This window comes from Microcaecilia unicolor, chromosome 7, assembly GCF_901765095.1.
Source record: "Microcaecilia unicolor chromosome 7, aMicUni1.1, whole genome shotgun sequence".
Taxonomy (NCBI): Eukaryota; Metazoa; Chordata; class Amphibia; order Gymnophiona; family Siphonopidae; genus Microcaecilia; species Microcaecilia unicolor.
In genome coordinates, this window is record NC_044037.1 from 276,312,731 (window position 1) to 276,337,746 (window position 25,016).

Below are 25,016 nucleotides of genomic sequence, written 5' to 3' on the forward strand. Positions count from 1 at the left end.
GAAGTCCTGCACGTACGTGCAGGACGTCAGACTCACAGAAACAGAAGCCTGCGCAGCCTTCTACATGGAATGTTGCTAGTGGAATAGCAACATTCCATGTAGAATCTCCAATAGTATCTATTTTATTTTTGTTACATTTGTACCCTGCGCTTTCCCACTCATGGCAGGATCAATGCGGCTTACATGGGGCAATGGAGGGTTAAATGACTTGCCCAGAGTCACAAGGAGCTGCCTGTGCCGGGAATTGAACTCAGTTCCTCAGGACCAAAGTCCACCACCCTAACCACTAGGCCACTCCTCCACTTAAACGTAACACAAAATGTGGTGTTTTTTTCATTTCTTTCAGTCCAAGCTGGGATTTGCTGCTTTGCTTGTAAGTACTCTTCACACACTTACTTTCGGATGGAGAAGGGCTTTCGACGGGACCCAGTACAAATTCTACTTGCCTCCGACCTACACACTCACTCTCCTTGTGCCTTGTGCTATAATTCTTGCTAAAGTTGTTCTCTTCATGCCATGCGTCAGTCGAAAACTGTTGCGGATCCGCAGAGGCTGGGAAAAGGGGAAGTGTGCTCAATTCACTCTGTCAAATGCAAGAAATCCGTCTTACGAATATTCACATGGAGAAGGCACCAGCATTGTGTAATGGACTCTTGTGCACAGTAAATTATGAACAATTAAAAGCACTATCTGTGGCACAACTGAGTTGTGCGTTTTGGCATAAAATGTAAGTTGATGTGATTTAAGTAACAGACTGCTGTACAGAAAGTATGTAGGTAGAAACTTGTACGATTTATGCATCTGATTGGCTTTAAGCTTGACACCGCCAGCCTTTACTTAAACTTAGAATGGAGAGAGAGAGAGAGAAAGATAGAGGGGAAAGTTCACCAACATTAAACACCTCAACAATCCTGATACCATCATCACCGCATGAAGACTGCAGGGGAATAAACAATTTCTTAGCGTTTATGGGAAACTTGAAAACTTAGGAGGTAATATTTAGCTAGCTATGGTCAGCATTTTTTTTTTTAAACACTGCTACCACCAAAATTATTACCAGGCCATATCCAGGTGCCACCATTAAATAGCCAGGTATGTGGAAACAGCTGCCTCTTAACCAGATAAGTTATACCAAAGATAGGACCGTATCAATAACAGTCCTGTTTGCCCAGTTAACTTATCCTGTTGAGGACTGTCGGCAATTATCTGGTTAAGTACCAACTCTGTCCCTGGACCACCTACATAATAGCCAGTTTTGGCTTTAGCAGTTAGAAAGGATATTCAGTGGCACTAACCTGGGCCTAGTCAACATGAGTTAAGTGGATAAGAGTCTCTCTCTCTCTCTCTCTCTCAACTGGTTAAATCACTTTGACTATTGAGCCCTTAAGACAATCTATGGTGTAAGTTAAATACTTGACTGACTTGGTGGGTCTAATGAAGAAAAGTGTGTACCTATATTTTCATTTTTCTACCGTGACTGCTCTTTTCTCCTGCTTTTTCTTTCCTTTTTTTTTTTTTTTTTTTTTAAAGCCGGTGCTTTATTCCTTCCATTGAAGTTTTGCAACCATGCTTTATTTAATAACTAGAGCATAGAGAAAATGTTATTTTTGCCTTTATTTTTGTATTGTTTGGTTAATGACGCAGCTCGCTAAAGACACATGAACAGGTCACCCTTCAAGAACTGCCTGGTCAGGGTGCAGCATGTGTTTGTGCCCCATTCACTATAAAGGGGTGAATATGTTCTCGTGACTGTGGTTAGATGTTCAGGGTAAGGAGCTGTGCTGTTACAATGCCCGTTGGGTGTGGAATGGACGGGAGAAAGCAAGGTGTCCTGACTTGGCGATATGGGACATTCTGAATCACGCCAGTGTTACTCTTCAGAATTAAACAATTCAGAATTAATGTCTCCAGCTTGGGAGAAGGGCTATGAATATTATAAAATAAAACTAAAAGGTGAAAAAAAAAATCTTGCTCTTTATTTTCCTTTTGTTGATGTTTCAGCTCAGCAGAGTTTAACACCTCTTTAACAGGTGAAGTTGCAAATACACCCAGGGTTGCCAGGTGGAAAATTTTTTTCCCACCCAAACCAGCCCAAAACCCCGCCCCTGACACCCCCACCCCCCGCCGTCATCAACCCCGCCCCCGCCGTGATCGGCCCTGCCCAGAACATCACTAACCCCGCCCAAAACTCCACTAACTCTGCCCCCGCGGCCCGAAAAACCGCAAAAAAAACGCCGAAAGACCCCAAAAAACCGCAACCCGCCGCAGGCAAAAATTTCCCGCGGCGGGTCACAGAAAACCGCCCAATTGGGCGGGAAAACTGCCCACCTGGCAACACTGAATACACCCTTGATTGCAGAGGAGGAGTGTCCTATGAGACCTGCCATCCATCTGAATCACCTTCCCTGATTGGGGGATATCACTTCTAGGCCACACCTGCTCTTACGGGGCCTGCATTTGAGGCTCCTGCACTTACTGTGGCCTTAGGCCAGCCTAGCTGTACTGTGTTATATGCACAATTTTACTTTTGAGGAGTAAATGGTATCAAAATTTTGCTCCAGGTTTTGATCTCCATTTTCTTTTCTGAATGACTAATGTGATGTGGTAGCTGAGACTGTCATTGAAATGCTTTTGTGTTTCATATAAATGGCAAGTGACCGACTCGCCTGCAAATGCACAGTAGAGACTTCCCTCTCTGTCCCGCCCCCGCGTCAAGACGTGATGACGTCAGAGGACGGAACAGAGAGGGAAAGAAACACTGTGCTGAGGAGTGGACCTGGAACACGGAAGGGGAAGGAGGGAACCGCCGAGGTCGCTATTGCTTCCCTCCCCCCCCCGAGGTCGCCGCCCGGGCCCTCTCCTCTCCACTGAACTTACGGCGCCGAAACCGCAGCAGGCAGATCGCCTCCCGTTGGCCTTCCTTCCCTGCCTTTGTCCCGCCCTTGCCGACATTACGTCACACGAGGGCAGGACATAGGCAGGGAAGGAAGGCCGACGGGAGGCGATCTGCCTGCTGCGGTTTCGGAGGTGAGGCGCTGTAAGCTCAATGGAGAGGAGAGGAGAGCCCCCGGCCTGGGTGGAGGGGGGCCAGCTGCGACCCCGGGGGGAGAGAGCGGTAGCGGCAGCGACCTCGGGGGAGGGAGGGAGGGGAGGAGAAATGCTGGACATGGATGCAGGTGAGGGAAGACAGGAAGATGCACATGGATGGAAGGATGGAGGGGAGGGAAGGGGATAGAGGAAAATAACTGGATGTGAATGACAGGGGAGGACAGGGGGTAAAAGAGAATCACTGGCCACGGGTGGGGAGGGCAGGGGAGAGAGGAGAGCTAATGGGCATAGATGGATGGAGGGGAGGGCAGGAGAAATGCTGGACATGGATGGAGGGGAGAGGGCAGGCGACAGAGGAATTTTGCCAAACAAAAATCTCGCCCGTTATAACGGGCTAAACGGCTAGTATATATATATATATATACTAGCCGTTTAATATATATATATATATATATATATATATATATATATATATATATATATACTGATATTTGCCAACATTTGCTTATTTCTGATCTGAAGAAGAGTTACATTCGAAAGCTAATCAAAAAATATATTAAGTTAGTCCAGTAAAAAAGGTCTCATCTTATTTTGTTTTCTCTGTTTTGTTTTATTCCTATTTATTACCTTTTTCTGAATGAAAATACCAGGATATCATTCATAAATCAAGGGGCCCTGTTAATAAACTGCTGTAAAATTTGCAGTTACTGCAGCTTAATGCAGGATTTAATATATGTAATGCAGCACCTAGTGGATGTCTTTTCCACTTTTTATTGCAGGTTTTTTTTTTTATTTGTACCCCGCACTTTCCCACTCATGGCAGGCTTAACACGGCAGGCAATAGAGGGTTAAGTGACTTGCCCAGAGTCACAAGGAGCTGCCTGTGCCAGGAATCGAACTCAGTTCCTCAGTTCCCCAGGACCAAAGTCCACCACCCTAACCACTAGGCCATTCAGATTAGTGTGCAGTACCTTCTCACAGCTAACACGGAAGCACTTACTGCCTTCCGTTTCGGAAACGGTAAGTGGTCCCACTTTAACTCTGTTACATACCGGGCTTATTACACACTAACTGCCCAATGCCTTTCACGTCCACTCTGTTTTTTGTGTCGGGCCTGTGACATGGACACTTAATGCCCAGTTTACCAGGTGTTCACTGTGAAAATACTGCAAAGCCCCTTAATGCGGCTCTGCGCTATCAGGTGACTCTGGGTATCTTGGACATCAACCCCTGGAATTCCTCTCCCCTTCTTCTCTCCCTTTCTTATGTGCTCTGTGGAATGCCTGCTCTGTCTGTAACAAACCTTTCTACATCCATGACCTCTTTATCTCTCATACTCTCCATCTGCTTGCCCTAACTGAGACTTGGCTTTGCCCTGAAAACTCTGCTTCAGCTATTTCCCTGTGTCATGGAGGTTACCTTTTTTCCCATACTCCTTGTCCGGCTGGCCACGGAGGTGGTGTTGGGCTACTACTCTCACCCTCTTGTAGATATTAGTCTCTTCTTTCACCTCAGTCTCACTGTTTTTCTTCCTTCAAGTCCACTCCTCCATCTATTCACTCTTCTACCTCTCTGAGTAGCTGTCATTTATTGACCCCCTGATAAGTCCCTTTCTTCCATTTCTCACTGACCTGGACTCCTGGCTTTCCTTCTTTCTTGAATCTTCATCTCCTTCCCTCATTCTTGGGAAGTTTAACATTCATGCTAATGACCCCTCTGACTCTTATGCCTCTCAGTTTCTCGCTTTAACATCGTCTTTCAATCTTCAACTTTACTCCACTGCCCCTACTCACCGGAATGGCCACTGTCTTGATCTTATCTTCTTATCCAACTGCTCACTCTCCAGTTTCTGCGCCTCAGCTCTCCACTCTCTGTCCGTCATCTGATAACTTTCACACTTAAACACCCTCCCCCCCCCCCCCCCCGGTCCCATCCAATCTCCACCAATACATTTAGGAATCTTCAGGCTATTGACTCTTCTACTCTGTCCTCCAGTGTTTCAAACCATCTACTTAGCTCTATCTCCTACTGTCATCCCTTCTATGCGTCATATCCTCAATCTTTCACTTTCCACTACAACTGTTCCTGATGCCTTCAAACATGCCATAGTTACACCACTCCTCAAAAAACCTTCATTGGACTCAATCTGTTCTTCTATCGCCCCATCTCCCTCCTCCCTTTACTATCCAAGATACTGGAATGTGCTATTCACCACCGTTGTGTTGACTTTCTTTCATCTCGTGCTATTCTTGATCCACTTCAGTCTGGCTTTTGCCCTCTTCACTCAACTGAAACAGCCCTTGCTAAAGTCTCCAGTGACCTGTTCTTGGCCAGATCCAAAGGTCTCTATTCTATCCTCATCCTTCTTGATCTATCTGCTGCTTTTGACACTGTTGATTACTGCCTATTCCTTGATACACTGTCCTCACTTGGATTTCATGGCTCTGTTCTTTCCTGGGTTTTTTCTTATCTCTCCCATTGCACTTTTAGTGTATCCACTTCTATCCCACTATCAGTTGGTGTACCTTATGGATCTGTCTTGGGACCTCTTCTTTTTTTTCCATTTATACTTCTTCCCTTGGTGCTCTGATCTCATCCCGTGGTTTTCAGTGTCACCTTTATGCTGATGACTCCCAGATCTACCTCTCCATACCAAAAATCTCAGCAGGAATCCAAGCCCAAGTATCAGCCTGCCTATCTGACACTGCTGCCTGGATGTCTCACTGCCATCTGAAACTAAACATAACCAAGACTGAGCTTCTTGTCTTTCCCCCTAACCCCACCTCTCCTGTTCCCCCATTCTCTATCTCTGTGAATAACACTCTCGTCAGCTTGTAACCTTGGGGTTATCTTTGACTCCTCTCTTTCTCTCTGCACATATCCAACAGACTGCTAAAACCTGTCATTTCTTTCTCTATAATATCACCAAAATTCATCCTTTCCTTTCTGAGCATACTACCAAAACTTTTATCCACACTCTTATCACCTTTCAGACTATTGCAACTTGCTTCTCACAGGTTTCCCATTAAGCCATCTTTCTCCCCTTCAATCTGTTCAAAATTCTGCTGCACGACTTATATTCTGCCAATGTCACTATGCTCATATTAGCCCTCTCCTCAAGTCACTTCATTGACTACCTATCTGTTTCTGCATACAGTTCAAACTCCTCTTATTAACTTACAAATGCATTCACTCTGCAGCTCCTCAGTACCTCTCCACTCTTCTCTCTCCCTACACTCCTCCCTGGAAATGCCGTTCATTGGGTAAATCTCTCTTATCTGTACCTGTCTCTTCCACTGCCAACTCCGTTTCTTTTATCTTGCTGCACCATATGCCTGGAATAGACTTCCTGAGCCAGTACGTCAAGCTCCATCTCTGGCCATCTTCAAATCTAGGCTAAAAAGCCCACCTTTTTGCTGCTGCTTTTAACTCCTAACCCCTATTCACTTGTACAGTACCCTTGTATGTTTTATCTTTCCCACCTTATTAATTCCCTTATTTTTCCTGTTTGTCCTGATTAGATTGTAAGCTCTTTCGAGCAGGGACTGTCTCTTCACGTTCAAGTGTACAGCGCTGCGTATGTCTAGTAGCGCTATAGAAATAAGTAGTAGTAGCTTAGCAGTTAAACAGAGTTCTATCAGAAACCCACTACTCACTTGTCTTCTACAAGCAGAAGTCCAGGAAATGGTAGTGAGCAACTTCCTGTGGTTCATAAACCTTCCCATTTTCTTTAAAAAAAAAAAAAAGAATTAAATATTGATTTTGAGTCCTGCAAGTTAGCCAGCACCATGTGTTTAAATGTGCAGTATACTCCAATTTCAAACAAGGTAAATAAAATTAGCCAAAGCAGGAATCAAAACCTGGGAGACTCAACTGAAAAATGGAGCTGATGAGAGATGAATGATAGAGGAAAGGGCTGGCCCATGCTTCCTGAAGCCAGAAAGTGCAGTAACCTCCTGCCCAGGGATTCTCACTGTATTTACACACTCTATTCTCGAGTGTAATTGTATTTGTCATAGTGCTCCTTGGCTGTTATGGGATGTAACATTATACATTTGTACTGTCTACGTTTCAGAGATGCTGCACAATCGGATCAGCTTTTTATCAGTTATTTATTTTTGTTACATTTGTACCCTGCGCTTTCCCACTCATGGCAGGCTCAATGCGGTTTACATGGGGCAATGGAGGGTTAAGTGACTTGCCCAGAGTCACAAGGAGCTGCCTGTGCCTGAAGTGGGAATTGAACTCAGTTCCTCAGGACCAAAGTCCACCACCCTAACCACTAGGCCACTTCTCCACTGTTGCTACTATTTGAGATTCTACATGGAATGTTGCTATTCCAACATTCCATGTAGAAGTCAGCCCTTGCGGATCACTGCTGTGGCCGCGCAGGCTTCTGCTTCTGTGAGTCTGACGTCCTGCACGTAACATGCAGGACGTCAGACTCACAGAAACAGAAGCCTGCGCAGTCTTCTACATGGAATGTTGCTAGTGGAATAGCAACATTCCATGTAGAATCTCCAATAGTATCTATTTTATTTTTGCTACATTTGTACTCCGTGCTTTCCCACTCATGGCAGGCTCAATGCGGCTTACATGGGGCAATGGAGGGTTAAGTGACTTGCCCAGAGTCACAAGGAGCTGCCTGTGCCTGAAGTGGGAATCGAACTCAGTTCCTCAGTTCCCCAGGACCAAAGTCCACCACCCTAACCACTAGGCCACTCCTCCACTGGTGAAATGCCAGTGTCAAGTCGGAATATCCACAGCTTAGAAAAAAGAAAATCTGTTCATAAAAGCACTGTCACAAGATGTGTCTTTCTACTGTCTGTCTCTGCAATTTTTTTATTCTGTTAAAAAGAGAATGCTAATTGGATTAACTTGTAGCATCCATGTTGCAAGACAATGAATCAAGTTAGTGCTCATTCCAGCTAATCTTATTTAGGAGTTGGGCTGTGTTCTAGCTCTCAAATGTCTGAAATCTGAGATCACACAGCATCTGGGAAGGCTTTTAAAAACTAATTTCCTCCCTTTAGAAATGGCAGAGCAGAAGATGGCTCAAAAAAGTAATTTTTTCATGTCATTTATCAAATCTTCACAAACATGAGATTAACATGGTCACTAGAACTTTAACAGGCTTAGATATCTCTTAGTAATGGGCCCTTTTACAAAGGGATAACCGTGCGCCAATTCGGAACTACCCAGTAGTAGCCTGGCAGTAATTCCCATGTCAAGGAGGGGAGTGGGAATAAAAATCAGGGTTTCCAGAAACAGGACCACAAAAGATCTTGAGTGAAACAGTATTTATTGAAAATCAAAGTGAGTCACTTTGATTTTCAATAAATACTGTTTCACTCAAGATCTTTTGTGGTCCTGTTTCTGGAAACCCTGGTTTTTATTCCCACTTCCCTCCTTGACTTGAGTTTCCTCGTGGGATCTTTTGAGTTCTCCATGCAAATGGATTCTCTTTGGTAATTCCCACAAAAAAATGTTTGTACCACCGGGACTTACCCAAATGTTGTACAATCAGAGAACCACGTGAAAGAGGTTGAGCCTCAGCCCACGCAAAACAAGCTGGGCCCAGGACAAACACCCTCAACCCCCCTTGGGCGGGGGCATGCTTACTTGCTTGGCTCCTGCTCCTGTGCGCTGGGGCCACATTAAGTCTGCTGTGATGTACAGCCATGTCCCCTCCCATGTTTTTGGAAACAAAGTACTTCACACAGGAGGCAGGAAGAAGGACCTGTGGCCAGCAGAGCAGAGTTAATACGATAACCCGGCACTGCTCTCACCCAGCACACAGGAGCAGGAGACCAATCTTAGTCATGCCGGGGCCGAGTGCGCCCCCCTTGGAGGCCGGACCCTGGGGAATCTTCTCCCCCTTCATCAGCTCTGAGGAAGGCACAAAAATTAAACACAAATGACTATGAGGAAAGATTAGCAAAGAAGCCTTACAGGAGACTGAAACAGCTATTAAAAAGTGCTTCAACAGCACAGAATACGATACAAGCTATCAATCATAAGCACATAAGCACTGCCACGCTGGGAAAAGACCAAAGCTCCATCAAGCCCAGCACTCTGTCTCTGACAGCGGCCAATCCAGGCCCCAAGAACCTGGCAAAAAACCCAAAATTTAATAACGATCAATGGACTTTTCCTTCAGAAATCTGTCCAGACCCCCTTTAAACTCAGCAAGGCCAGCTGCCGTCACTACCTTCTCCGGCAATGAGTTCCAGAGTCTAACTATGTCCTGAGGAAAGAAAAACTTTCTCCGATTTGTCTTAAACCTACCACATTCTAATTTCATCTTGTGTCCCCTGGTTCTATTATTGTTAGAAAGCGTAAACAAACGCTTCACATCTGTCCGCTCTATCCCGCTCATTATTTTGTAAACCTCTATCATATCACCTCTCAGCCGCCTTCTCTCCAGGCTAAAGAGTCCTAGCCGTCTTAATCTCTACTCATAGGGTAGTTGTCCCATCCCTTTTATCATTTTTGTCGCCCTTCTCTGCACCTTCTCCAATTCCTTTATATCTTTTTTGAGATGAGGCAACCAGAATTGAACACAATACTCCAGGTGCGGTCCCACCATGGAGCGATATAACAGCATTATAACATCCTCATGCTTGGTTTCCATCCCTTTTCTAATAATACTCAACATTCTGTTCGCCTTCTTAGCCGCTGCAGCACATTGAGCTGAAGATTTCAACATCCTATCCACGATGACTCCCAGATCCCTTTCTCGGTCCGTAACTCCTAACGCGGAACCTTGCATAACATAGCTGTAATTCGGGTTCCTCCTTCCCACATGCATCACTTTGCACTTGTCAACGTTGAACTTCATCTGCCGTTTGGATGCCCAATCCCCCAGTCTCACGAGGTCTTGTAATTTTTCATACTCTTCCCGTGATGAGACGACCCTGGATAACTTTGTGTCATCTGTAAATTTAATTACCTCACTAGTTACTCCCACCTCGAAGTCATTTATAAATATGTTAAAAAGCAGCGGTCCCAGCACAGACCCCTGAGGGACCCCACTAACCATCCTTCTCCATCGAGAATAATGGCCATTTAACCCTACTCTCTGCTTCCTATCCTTTAACCAGCTCTTAATCCATTATAATACACTGCCTCCGATCCCATGACTCTCCAGTGTCCTTTGGAGTCTTTCATGCGGCACTTTGTCAAACGCCTTCTGAAAATCTAGATATACAATATCCACCGGCTCCCCTTTGTCCATATGTTTGTTCACCCCATTGAAAAAATGCAGTAGATTTGTGAGGCAAAACTTCCCTTCACAAAAACCGTGCTGACTTTGTCTCAGTAGCCCATGCTTTTGTATGTGCTCTGTAATTTTATTCTTAATAATAGCCTCCACCATTTTTCCTGGCACCGACGTCAGACTCACTGGTCTATAATTTCCCGGATCGCCTCTGGAACCCTTTTTAAAAATCGGCGTTACATTGGTCACCCTCCAATCTTCTGGTACCACACCTGTTTTTAGGGATAAATTGCATATTACTAACAGTAGCTCCACAAGTTCATTTTTCAGCTCTATTAATACTCTGGGATGAATACCATCCGGTACCGGTGATTTACTACTTTTCAGTTTGCAGAACTGCCCCATTACATCCTCCAAGTTTACAGTGAAATTATTTAGTCTTTCTGACTTGTCTGCTTCAAATACCTTTTCCGGCACCAGTATCCCTCCCAAATCCTCCTCGGTGAAGTCCGAAGCAAAGAATTCATTCAATTTCTCCGCTACGGCTTTGTCTTCCCTGATCGCCCCCTGCTTTTAATATACCTAAAAAAATTTTTGCTATGTGTTTTTGCTTCTAACGCTAACTTTTTTTCAAAGTCCTTCTTAGCCCTCCTTATCTCCTTTTTGCATTCAGTTTGACATTCCTTATGTTTTATAACATAGTAACATAGTAGATGACAGCAGAAAAGACCTGCACGGTCCATCCAGTCTGCCCAACAAGATAACTCATATTTGCTGCTTTTTGTGTATACCCTACTTTGATTTGTACCTGTGCTCTTTAGGGCACAGACCGTATAAGTCTGCCCCGCACTATCCCCGCCTCTCAACCACCAGCCCCACCTCCCAACCACCGGCTGTGGCACAGGCACAGACCGTATAAGTCTGCCCGTATAAGTCTGCCCAACACTATCCTCACCTCCCCACCACCAGCCCTGCCTCCCAACCACCGGCTCTGGCACAGACCATACAAGTCTGTCCAGCACTATCCCCGCCTCCCAACCACCAGTCCCGCTTCCCACCACCGGCTCTGGCACAGACCGTATAAGTCTGCCCAGCCCTATCCCCACCTCCCAACCACCAGCCCCGCCTCCCGATCTTGACTAAGCTCCTGAGGATCCATTCCTTCGGCACAGGATTCCTTTATGCTTATCTCAAGCATGTTTGAATTCCGTTACCATTTTCATTTCCACCACCTCCCGTGGGAGGGCATTCCAAGCATCCACTACTCTCTCCGTGAAAAAATACTTCCTGACATTTTTCTTGAGTCTGCCCCCCTTCAATCTCATTTCATGTCCTCTCGTTCTACCACCTTCCCATCTCCGGAAAAGGTTCGTTTGCGGATTAATACCTTTCAAATATTTGAACGTCTGTATCATATCACCCCTGTTTCTCCTTTCCTCCAGAGTATACATGTTTAGTTCAGCAAGTCTCTCCTCATACGTCTTGTAACGCAAATCCCATACCATTCTCGTAGCTTTTCTTTGCACCGCTTCAATTCTTTTTACATCCTTAACAAGATACGGCCTCCAAAACTGAACACAATACTCCAGGTGGGGCCTCACCAACGACTTATACAGGGGCATCAACACCCCCTTTCTTCTGCTGGTCACACCTCTCTCTATACAGCCTAACAACCTTCTAGCTAAGGCCACCGCCTTGTCACACTGTTTCGTCGCCTTCAAATCCTCAGATACTATCACCCCAAGATCCCTCTCTCCGCCCGTACCTATCAGACTCTCCCCGCCTAACACATACGTCTCCCGTGGATTTCTACTTCCTAAGTGCATCACTTTGCATTTCTTCGTTTTATCTTATTGTCTTCAGTCTGTTCCCTTCTCCATTTTCTGAAGGATTGTTTTTTGGCTCTAATAGCTTCCTTTACCTTACCGTTTAGCCACGCTGGCTGACGTTTGGTCTTTTTTCCTCTTTTTCTAATACATGGAATATATTTGTCCTGTACTTCTAGGATGGTGTTTTTGAACAGCATCCACGCCTGATTCAAGTTTTTTACCCTTTCAGCTGCTCCCTTCAGTCTTTTTTTCACCATTCTTCTCATTTTATCGTAATCTCCTTTTCTAAAGTTAAACGCTAGTGTATTTGATTTCCTGAGTTTGCAATTCTTGTATTTTCATAGCAGCTTTATAATTATAAACTGGCCTACAACAATCCTGGAAAACTGGATGTGTGAACAAGAAAACTCCTCCAATGTTTGACATGGGTTAAAGCTGTTGGATTATTTGTAGTAAATAATTAGCAGATTTTAGTACACACAGCTTCAGCTTTAGAAATGTTAATTTCTTTCTTCATCTCTCTCTCATTCACCCCTGAATAAGTCACTGCTGAGTCACTTAAAGTTGAAGTAACAAAACATCTGTTTACTCACAGTTTGTAGTTAGATTATAATCAGACAGGCTTTTATATACATATTACTATACATTTGTATTATCAGCTCCTTCCATGTGCTTAGATGGTAATGGATGCTCACACCACCATAGATCCTCTCAGGTTAGGAGAGATCATGAGCTCCATGTGCTCCATGTGCTGTGTCTGCTGCATCTAACCCCCACAGGAAGTTGCATAGCTGTGTGACCTCTCTAAGTAATTCACATCAGAGGTCACAGAGTAATCACAGAGAAATAATAGGTGACAGGCAATGCATGTAAAAATACAATTACATTCCAACAAACCCCTTCTCATGCATAACTGTCATGCAATTATTTATTCATACAAAGTCCAAGCTTTATACGCAGATTCACAAACGTTCTCTGGGTAACGGTTTGGTCATGATGTCAGCTGTCATCTCACTGGTGTGACAATAGTGTAGACTGATGACCCCTTCTTTCGCCAACTCTCGCACGTTGTGGTATTTCGTTGCGATGTGCTTGGTGCGTGACTGAACCTTGTCATTCTGTGACAGTCGGATGCAGCTCTGATTATCTTCCATTATCTGGATTGGTCTCTTTTCAGCTATTCCAAAATCCAGCATAAGTTTTTCAATCCACATCAGTTCTCTGCACGCTTCCGATACGGCCACATATTCAGCTTCTGTAGAAGACAGACTCACAATACTTTGTTATGACTGGCCCATGAAATTTGTACATTTCCATACATAAACACATATCCACTTGTGGATTTATAATCAGAATGATCCCCTGCCCAATCTGAATCACAGTAACATATTAGTTTTGGATTACTATTGGCTGAAATCTTTAATTTACAATCAATGGTACCCTTTAAATACCTTACCATCCTTTTAACTGCAGTCCAATCTGATTTGGTAGGTGAGCTGACCCTTCTGCTCAAAATTCCTACTGCATTTGCTATATCAGCCCTGTATGTGGTAGCTAGATATAAAAGCTTACCTATGGCTGATCTATATTGGATGTTATCTGGTAAAGGTTCTCTTACTGTTTCATCCTTCAGAAATCAGTGATCATGGGAGTGCTTACAACTTGGGCATCTTGCATACCTAAACTTTCAATAAGCTCATTTATTTTCTGCTTCTGGCTTAGAAGATAAGAACCATCATTTTGTTTCTCAATTTCTATACCAAGATAGTATGACACATTTCCAAGTTCTTTTATCTCAACATTGTGGTTTAAACACTTTACAATGTCCTTGTACTCTTGCTCACTTTTGCTTGCAATGAGCAGATCATCAACAAAAGCTAAAATGTATGCATATTGTCCATTTGTGCACCTAGTGTACAAGCATTTATCTGCTTCACCTTGCTTAAATCCTAAATTTGTCAATATTTCATGCAATTTTTCATTCCAACATTTTTCACTTTGCTTTAATCCATAAAGACCTTTGTTTAATTTACACACTAGCTGTCTTTGTTTTGTATTTATGAAACCTGTTGGCTGTTCCATGTACAAGTCTTCAGTATATCTCCGTGAAGAAATGCTGTTTTCACATCAATGTGGTTGACTTGCATGCCTTTTGAGACTGCAATGCTCAGAAGTGTTCTAATTGTCGTGTGTTTCACTACAGGTGCAAACACTTCATCAAAATCTTCTCCATATTTTTGAAGATATCCCTTTGCCACTAATCTGGCTTTATACCTTTCCACTTTTCCTTGTGCATTCCTTTTTAACTTGAATACCCATTTGCATCCTATAGCTTTCTTGCCAGGAGGTAATTTTGTAAGAATCCAAGTATTATTTTTATCCAATGCATCAATTTCTTCTTGTGCAGCTTTATGCCATTCAGCAGCTTCTTCTGCTGGCATTTTCTCAATCTCATCCCATGTTAAGGGCTCTTGAGCTTCTGCTGACTTTGTTAGGTAAGACAGTCTTGGGGGTGGAACACCTTTGTTTTCCCTGGATGAGCGTCTGACAACAGGTTGGTCCGACCTTTCTGCATCCTCTAAATCTGAGAGTTCTTCTCCAATTGATTCCCCTTCTCCAACTGTACTGTCTTCTTCAATGATCCTTTCTTTGTCTGTTTCCTCTGCCTGTTCCTCGTTAGATACAGGTGAGTTGCTTTCAGACATCTGCCTTGGTATGGCATTTATATACACTGGCATGTCTATTATGGTTCTAGTTTCATATTCTGGATGATAAGGCTCATCTGGGATAATCCAGCCTTTATCAACCCTTTTTTTTCATCAAAATATGTAACATGTCTTATGCCAACAATGCCAGTTTTCAGATTCAAAATTCTATATCCTTTGTGTCCTGGAGCATAGCCAACTAAAATGCCCCTTTCTGTTGTGGAATCCAGCTTATGCCTTTTTTGCTTTGGTACATGAGCATATGCTGTACTTCCAAATGTTCTTATGTGTGACAGGTTTGGCTTCATACCATGCCATGGTCTCATGTGGTGTGCGCTCAGCGCCTTTAGTTGCATTCTGTTTGTAGGTACACTGCTGTGAGATGGCTTCCCCCCATAGTCTTTTAGGAGATTGCTATCTGACAGCATACATCTGGTCATTTCCACAAGTGACCTAAATTTTCTCTCTGCAACAGAATTTTGCTTTGGTGTATAAGCTACTGTTGTGATATGCTGAATGCCTTCTTGTTCTAGAAATGTTGCGCATGCTTTGTGAAATGAACTCTCCACCATGTCGGTCTGAAGAACCTTTGGTTTTCTTTCAAATTTATTGCTCACCATGGCTACGTATTTCTTCAGCATGTCTGTGACTTGACTTTTTTCTTTCAGCAAATAGGCCACACAATATCTAGAGAAATCATCCAAGAAATTAGCACAAATCTGTTATTTCCCAATGATGGGATATTAAACGGTCCACATAAGTCATGTGTATTAAGTCCAGTACTTTATACTCCTATTTCCTGTGTATGCAGGAAATGAGGGTCTCACACCTTTTTTAGTAACACAGTCTATGCATTTCTCCATTTTACCAGCATTTGCACTTATCTGAATGCCGGTGGCCAGTTGCTTACTGTAAAGATCCTGGATCACCTTAGAATCACGATGTCCCAGGCGGCGGTGCCAGATTTCCAGACTACATTTACCATCATTCTTCCTTACTTGCGCCATATGTGAGGCTTCACCTGAAATGTTCAGCTTATAAACATCATTATGCATAAAAGCTTCAGCATACACTTCATCATTTTTAGAGATTGTGCACTTACTGTTTTCAAAATGAATCACAAATCCCTTCTTATCTAATGTAGATACACTAAGCATATTACAAACTGCTTGGGGAATATACAAGACATCACTTACAGGAATTTCTTTAACTTCATTAGACACTTTGCATTTTAAGAATCCAATACCTTTTGCTTGGATCTTAGCAGTCCCTGCGTTTGCAGTTTTAAGAATACCTTCCTCTGGACACATTTCCTGAAAGAAATCTTTACAATTGGTTAAATGGCATGTGCTCCCTGAATCCAAAATCCAAGTACTTTCATTTGAATTATTATTACCATAGTCAAGATTTTTCTGCCATTAGAAAGCCCTTGTGTTTATCTTTGTCCTTCATACATTTCCTGGTTTGAAAATTCTTTAGTTCCATTGGCTTAGGTGAGCTAGAGGGAGTGTTTTGTGTTTCCTTACACCATTTAGATACATGTCCCTCCTTTCCACATGAGTAGCAAATCAGCTTGCCCTTGGGTGGAGTTTTCCCATAGCTCCGCCTTCCTCTGTTCTTTGCCAAGAAATTTGTTTCATTTCTCTCTGACTTGCTTTGAGAACACATCTCCTCAGAATCATTTATTATGCATTCCTGCCTTAGTTTTGATGTTGCCTGTTCAAAAGATTGCCCTTCAATGGCCTCATTTACAGACCTAAAAACATCAAACTTCTTTGATAGTGAGGTAAAAAGAAATGCTCTTTTCAATGCATCACACATGGGAATTCCAGAAAGTTCTAACTTTTGAAATGAAGACATAAGATGCATAATGTGATCATTACATTTACTTTTATCCCTTAATTTGGTTTCATTCAACTCTGCCAACCAAATTGGTTGCTGCTTTGCATATGTAGTTGCATACATAGTTCTCAGTTTATATAAAATGTCCTTTGGTGTATCTTTCCCTCCACTAATATGGCTTGTTTCTCTGAGAGAGCTTCCAAAAGCATGCACTTCACATAATAGTTTGCATTGTCCCATTCAGCCATATTTTCATCTGTTCTGTCTTGGTCTAAGCATATATTTAATCTTTTTGCTCGAAGGAGACATATGAATCTTAGTTCCCACTGCTGATAATTAAACTCAGTTAATTTAGGCACCTTGAGAGAATAGAACAATGGTGAATTTCTTCCCTCAGCCATTTTCTTAGCCTTCTGTCTGCTGTGTGGGGGGAGAGAGAGACAGACTGAATCTTTCCTTTAAAACTTAAGAGAAAAATGTGGCCTTTTTTTCTGCCTGGTAATATTTCTCTTCTTTTTCAATTCCTGGCCCTGGGCCCATAACCCTTTTGTTGGATTATTTGTAGTAAATAATTAGCAGATTTTAGTACACACAGCTTCAGCTTTAGAAATGTTAATTTCTTTCTTCATCTCTCTCTCATTCACCCCTGAATAAGTCACTGCTGAGTCACTTTAAAGTTGAAGTAACAAAACATCTGTTTACTCACAGTTTGTAGTTAGATTATAATCAGACAGGCTTTTATATACATATTACTATACATTTGTATTATCAGCTCCTTCCATGTGCTTAGATGGTAATGGATGCTCACACCACCATAGATCCTCTCAGGTTAGGAGAGATCATGAGCTCCATGTGCTCCATGTGCTGTGTCTGCTGCATCTAACCCCCACAGGAAGTTGCATAGCTGTGTGACCTCTCTAAGTAATTCACATCAGAGGTCACAGAGTAATCACAGAGAAATAATAGGTGACAGGCAATGCATGTAAAAATACAATTACATTCCAACAAAAGCGATATATAATAATCCACAAGCAAGGATCAAAGTCAATGGATCTTATTCAGACACCATCAAGCTAGAGAGAGGAACCAGACAAGTGTGTCCTCTCTCCACGCTCTCTTTTGCCCATACAATCAGAGCTGGATTGAGGTACTGGCAGGGCTTTTTTTGAGGGGGTACTTGGGGTACTCAGTACTGGCACCTTTTCCATTATCTGCTAAAATTGACCCATGGTCCCCAAGTTTTAATGAAAGAGCTCAGGCTCTACACATCAATTCTGCCTTGTCATAGATTCTGTGACTGGTTGCAGGGGGCCTGACTATTGTGGGGTGGGTCCCTCAGTGATCACCCCACCCTTGAAGGGTGACCTTGAGTACCGGCACCTTTTTTGCTAGAAAAAACACACTGGGTACAGGCAAACTACACCTGTGTCTCAGGCCCAAAAGGTTAGGGGGAGTGTGCACTGTGAGATGTGCTTAGGATTCAGAAGGTTAGGATTGCAAACTGGATTTTGTCAGGATTCTAAAAATGTGTAAATTACCTGTCTCAAAGTCAGAAGGATGGCTAAGTGTGTGGCTGTTATCCAGAGTTTAGCCCACTCCAGCTCGCCAATTCCCCCCCCCCCCCCCCTTCCCGTGCAGAAGCCAAGGAGATTAGATTGAGAACAGGAGACAGTGTGAGGCTATCTGGTTCATTATATGAGTTGAAGCCAGTAGGCAGAGATTCCCACCATACTGGTTCACCCAAAACAATAGAAAACAGTATTGAAAACAACAGTAAAAGATTATTAGAAATAAAGGACTGCCGGGGGTCACGTGATGACTGCTTCCTGAGCAGCAGCAAGAAGGGAGAGCTCCCTCGAATCCTTTGCAAAAACCGGCTATATGAAACATTTCTTATACCCTGAAAGACCCCAGAATAGAGCGAAAGGTCAGAGAACGCACAGCAAAAAGGGGACTGCAATCGAAGAAACGGGACAAGCGGTATGCCCACTAGAAATCAGGGCGCCTTAAAACAAAAGCACACTCCCGCAGGAAAGGCGGCCAAGATGGCGACGCCCTCAGACTCCCTACCTGGGCCGGAGAAAAACGCGGGAGATTGGGCGAAAGAGATTTCCTCAACTGTAGCAGCGGCATTGGAAGACCGTTTGAACAAAATCCACTCGGCGGTTGAGGAAATTAATGAGAAATTTGACACGCAGGCCCGCCGGCTAACAGAGGTGGAACAGAGAATGCTTACCCAAGAAGACACAACAACGGATATGGCGGCCCAGATTGAGAACCTGCAGAAAGAAGCAGCAGCCCTCAAGGCACAGGTAGAGGAACAAGAGAATAGAAACCGACGCAACAATCTGCGAGTGGTAGGGCTTCCCGAAGAAGTAAAAGAGGGAGAACTATATAAATTCTTTAGCGAGTGGCTACCGACGCAGTTGGGCCTAGGAGAAGATATCTGCACATGGCAGTGCGACCGTGCGCATCGAATCGGGAGCAGGAAAGAAGGAGATAATAAACCCAGAACAGCAATTGCTCATTATACAAATTGGCGAGAGAAAGAAACGCTGCTAAAGCAGGGAAGATCTAGGCAAGCACAGCTGGAATACAAGGGACATAAGCTCTTATTGTTTAATGATTACTCCCTGGCGGTGGCGCAGCTAAGGAGAGCAATGGCTCCCACGTGTTCTCAGATGTACAGCAAAGGCATCAGATTTTCGCTTTTATACCCTGCAAAGCTAAAAGTGTGGCATGAAGGAAAAGCTCTGATGTTCCAAGAAGCAGCAGAAGCCAAGGCGTATATGGAACGTTTGAATAGAGAAGTACCAGCAGGAGAATAGCTATTTGAAGGTAAAATTTCCCCGTGGGACAGATCGAATGGGATATAATGGCGTGCTTTAACTTTGAATTTATTTTTTGATTACACAAAGAGAATCTAGCTGGAAAGGTGTTCACGGGAAAATTGAACAGAGTGGTATCAGCAGGAGGATAGCTAAGGAAGGTGACACCTCTTCGAGGGACAGATCGAATGGGATATACTGGTTTGATTTAATAATGTTTTTACTCTGTGCTCGTACAGCGAGAGCCTAACTGGAAAGTCCCAGATGGGGGGGTAACAGTTATTGTCAAGAGATTCCATATGGCGGGGGTCAGAACTGAGATATCAGCGGGAAAAATCATGCCCCCAAACAGGCAAAAAATGCCATGAACAGGTTATTAACAAAGATACTGATCCTATGAAGTCTGACATTAAGCGAATAGGTGATGTAGTAAACATGGAACTGTGGTAATGAAGCAGAGTACAGAGATCTCGAGCAATATTCTAAGAGATAATTCTAGCAAGCTAAAAGAATGTTATGTACACGGACTGTGTAATGTTGTTTTCAAGAGGGGGAGAGGATAATGGAATATGGGGATAGGGGATGTATCACTGGGCAAAGTATTCGAGGGAGGAGTAATGATGTTTGTATTTGTTGTATGAAGACGGGAAGGAGAAGGATGAAGAAGAGGAGGAATCAGAAGAGATATGAAGGGGAAGGGGGAGGGAGGGGAGGGAGAAGAATTAGGGACTGTGTGAATGAGGGGGAAGGGGATAGCAAGGGGAATTCGAGAGGGGAAGGGAAGGGTGGGGGGGAAGAGAATTGCCTGCAAAGGGAAAGATGGGAAAACTCTATGATGGAAACCGATACTCAGGAGCAGAAAGTTCCTGGTGGGTCCAGCTGGGAGGCCAACCGGGAACATAAAAAGATTAAAATAGACGACATGCAGATTATGGAAAAAAGAATGGGAGATGGTTAACTTGAAGATACTATCTTTGAATGTAGATGGGGTTCACTCCCCAGTTAAACGCACTAAAATACTATCCTGGCTTAGGAAGGAAGGGGCGGACATAGCCTTTCTCCAAGAAACCCACTTGTCCAATTCAGAGCATGTGAAACTGAAGAGAGGGTGGGTGGGAGAGGTAATTAGCTCATCCTTTAACAGCAGACAAAGGGGAGTTGCTATTTTGGTACACAAACAGCTACCTTTAGCCATCCACAAGGTATTACAAGATAAAGAGGGAAGGTACGTTATAGTGATGGGAGAGCTGTGGGGCCGAAAGCTCAGCCTTTGCAACATATATGGGCCAAACACCTATAACCATAAATTCTTTTCAGATATAGTAGCACAGTTGGCGCGGTACCCGGAATACCAGAGAATCTTGGGAGGAGATCTCAATATTACTGCAGACCCCACTATTGATTGTAAACCAAGTAAACCCAAAACAAAGGGATGGGAACATAGGGGAGTCAATTTTCTGATACACCAACTGGGGTTGATAGATGTGTGGAGAATTCTGCATCCCTATGATTCAGACTTTACATTCTTTTCTAATCCACATAACTCGTATTCTAGACTAGACTACTTTCTTGTATCACAGGCCCTATTTCCAGTCTCAAAAGCAGCACAAATACTAGACAACACACTGTCAGATCACTCAGCTATTGGGTACTCTATAGAATATACTAAGGGGACCTCAGAGAGGATATGGAAGTTCTCCCCTGCACTATATATAGAGATGAAGCGTTTAAAACATACTTGAGAGAGAAGTGGGAAGACTATCAAAGGGATAATAATACTCCGGGAGTGAGTCCAGTGATATACTGGGAGGCGGCCAAGGCTGTTCTGAGAGGCCATATATTGGCGTATACCGCTGGGAAAAAGAAAAAAACAGAGGCAGAGTTATTAACTTTATCGGCTGAGTACCAGCAAGTGCGCAGGCAACATATGGGAAGCATGGATAAAGAGCACAGGGAGAAACTGGGTCGGCTCCGTAAATGTATTGACCAATTGCTTAATGCCAGAGCAGAACGGGATATATACTATCAGAGATTCAAATTATTTCAATGGGGCAATAAGGCAGGGAAACTTATGGCAAACCTAGTGAGACCGTATAGGAAAAGACAGATTGTTACATCAATAAAAGATAGCGCAGGCAGAGTATACCAAGAAGAGGCTCAAATACATACACAATTTGTTCACTACTACCAGTCATTATACGCAGTAAGGGACTTGGACCTACCAAAGAGGGACGCTTTCTTTGAGGGCTTACAGGTACCACAGATGAACACAGAGCAGGCACAACACTTAAGCGCCCCTATAACAGAGCAGGAGGTCAGGCAAGGCATTAAAGCATTAAAACTGACTAAAGCCCCAGGCCCAGACGGATATGGGCCGGAATATTATAAGATCTTAATGACAGATATTACTAAACCACTGGTTGACTTTTATAATGACTTATCAGGGGGTGAAGGTGAAGGGAAAAATAATCAAAATCTAGCACATATTATCTTAATCCCTAAACCAGGAAAGGATCCTGGCCAGGTGGGTTCTTACCGACCCATATCCCTGTTAAATCAGGATGTCAAACTTCTTGCAGCTATTTTAGCGCGAAGAATGAATCTGGCGCTCTCTGGAGTGGTACAGGAGGACCAGGCGGGTTTTGTCCCAGGTCGATATGCCTCAATGAATCTTATTAGGGCAATGGCAGCAATACACACCTATAAAGGAACAAAAGGGAACGAGGTGATAGCGGGGCTAGATATGGAAAAAGCTTTCGACAGCATATCGTGGCAGTATCTCTTTTGGGTGATGGAGAATATGGGATTAGTGGTAGATTTATTGAATGGGTTAAGTCTCTATACACTAAGCCGAGAGCGAGGCTGATAATAAATAACACCCTAACAGAAGACTTTGAGTTACAAAGGGGAACAAGGCAGGGGTGCCCACTATCGCCAATCCTGTTCCTGCTGGCAATTGAGCCATTGGCGATTAAAATACGACAAAGCGACAGGATTAGGGGCCTCATGGTGGGGGGGAAGGAGATCCGCATCAACTTATTTGCAGACGATATCCTTTTGTATCTGCAAGACGCATTCACTCACCTAGATCAGGCACTACTCTTAGTAAAGCAATTCGGGGACGTATCGGGGTTAAGGGTCAATTGTGAAAAATCTGAATTACTCCCACTATCAGGAACCCAAGATAAACCAGGATTTGGCAGGCTCCCTATACCACCAGTATCACAGGCAATGCGCTATTTGGGGATCTTCTTGAGTACTAACCCTAAAGTGATGTATAAGAAAAACATATTGGAACAAATTGATAAGATCAGGATAACTTGTGAGAGATGGAAAGATCTCCCCCTATCACTTTATGGCAGGATAGCATTAGTTAAGATGGTTCTGTTACCAAAGCTATTATATCCATTGCAAGCAATACCTATATGGATTAAGAGGCAGGACGAGAGGCTATTTAGATCCATTATAAGATCCTTTATTTGGAGGCATAAAAGTGCACGCATAGGACACCAGATGTTGATACGTAACAGGGAGGGGGGAGGCCTTAACCTACCTGAGTTACGACTTTACAATGTGGCAGCCCTGATGCGTATAATCTACGAAGGTATCAGTGGCCAATCAAAATTTACTCCAAACCAATGGTGGGAGGACTGGTGTAAACCATATTCGTTCATAAATTTAATACACACATCACCAGGACTGGGTACCATTGCAAACAAGCAGTATAGCTTTCTTACACCGCTCCGCTTGGCATGGAAGTGGTGGAGGAGCAGACAGGATAGAAGCCCGTTTGTCTCGCCCTTTCAGAGAATAGTGGGGCTGGTAGACTTCCCGGCAGGTATGGGACCATCTGTATTTAAAAGATGGGCAGAAAAAGGGTGTGTGACTTGGGGAGACTTGGTACCCACGGAGAGCGATGGCTTCCCTCCCTTCTCGCAAGTGAAGGAAATATGGAGGGTTCCAAACAATCACATGTTACAATACCTACAAGCAAGACATTACTGGCTACAGGTGTGGAGGAAGTATGGGAAGGGATGGTCATATGGGAAATTGGATGAAAAAGTGATATGTTTACCCCCGAAGGCCAATAAATTATCTATGTGGTACAAGCTGACGAAGATGGCTATACCAGATGGGGGGAGGGGAGGAGCTGTCGCTGCGTGGAATAGAGAGCTGGGAACTGAATATACGCAGCCTCAGTTTGATTTCCTGTTTGTGTCATTAGCCGAATTTGTTAAATGTGCAGACTGGCAAGAAACCCAGTTTAAACTGCTACATAGGGCATTTATCACTTGTGAAAAGGGGAAGAAAATGAAGTTGTGGGAATCAGACATATGTCCCAAATGCCAGGCAGGCATAGGCACCTTCCTGCATAGTTTCCTGGAATGCCCTAAATTAGAACTTTGGAATCAAATATTTGGGGTACTGAACGCAATAATCCAAGGGACGGTAGAATGGTCCTATCCAGCGTTGTTACTGGGGGACCAGGCAGATCTCCTGGAACAGGGGCTCTCTCAACCGCAGAGGAGGTTCTTATATATGGCTACCCTGGCAGCAAAAAAAACTATCCTGCAGTGTTGGATCAGGGCGGAACCAGTACCCTATGCCTGTTGGGTGGCAAAGGTTAAAGATATAGCAAAGCACGAGAACATATTGTATAAGAAATCTCCAAATTTAGATAACAGGCAGTACGCAGTGCTCTGGCAGAAACTAGAAGATATGTTAAGATAGTAAGGTTTCCTAGAACCGATGAAGATCATATAGGGGGGGAGGGGGGGGCAGGCCTGGGGGGGTTCAGGGCAGGGGGGAGGGGAAGGTATAGAAGAAAATGTTAGTGCAATTGTGCTTTATGTACACTGGTTATGTTTTTATGTGACGAAAGTTTTGATGTTATAAGAGTTGGTGGTTTGTACTAGATCATGCATTTTATAAGCATGTATTGTACTGATGACAATAAAGAGAATTGAAAAAAAAAAAAAGAAATAAAGGACTGCCTATGTGTGGTCCATCTGTAAAAAGTCAAAAGCTGTTCCAGTTGGATAGGCAGTGCCTCAAAAAGGTGGAGGATAAAAGATTTTTTTTTTTACTTGACAGCTTTTATTTGAAACTTCCAATATCATGAAATCAAAACTGATTATCACTAAAAGCTTCAAGAATTATTGTAGCCGGTGGAAAACAGCACAAATAAAGGTTGTATTTTGTGCTCATTTTTCTACATTGTTCTATATAATGCAGTAATACACGGCCAAAATTCAATAATGATATCCTGTTTACTGATGCATTCATCTTAACTGTTGTTGTAATCTGCCTTGGATGTAAAACTAAACTCTCCTTTCATTGGGGCACATGGAATCACATCTTCACCTCTTCTCTTTTGTACAAATGGATTATTCTCTTTTGAGCATGTTTCAGGGACAAGTGGTTTTCATAAGTCAAAATAATAAAAATAAATATTTTCTTTCATGCAAATCTCTCATTTGATTAAACATAACTAAATGGACTATAAGTTCCTAATGCAGTCCATTGGTTTTCTTATATTTTGTCC

General features: G+C 43.4%; 1 protein-coding gene and 1 long non-coding RNA gene across 4 annotated transcripts in view; one reads left to right on the top strand and one right to left on the bottom strand.

Annotated features, from left to right (window-relative positions):
* STEAP3 (STEAP3 metalloreductase) overlaps nucleotides 1-25,016 on the top strand; it is a 130,656-nt gene that overhangs the window by 67,049 nt on the left and 38,591 nt on the right. For 2 of the 3 annotated variants that reach the window (XM_030209363.1, XM_030209364.1), the window contains exon 5: nucleotides 347-1,950. The exons of the other annotated variant lie outside the window; for it this stretch is intronic. In XM_030209363.1, coding sequence (XP_030065223.1) covers nucleotides 347-646 — 300 coding nt within the window. In that variant the 3' untranslated portion in view covers nucleotides 647-1,950. Of the gene's footprint in view, nucleotides 1-346; nucleotides 1,951-25,016 lie in introns of those variants that run through there. 3 annotated transcript variants of the gene reach the window in all.
* LOC115474064 lies at nucleotides 1,139-20,774 on the bottom strand. The gene is made up of 3 exons (XR_003942803.1): nucleotides 20,764-20,774; nucleotides 13,913-13,923; nucleotides 1,139-1,223 (listed from the first exon to the last, which is right to left on the bottom strand). It is a non-coding gene; the product is annotated as an uncharacterized LOC115474064 (long non-coding RNA).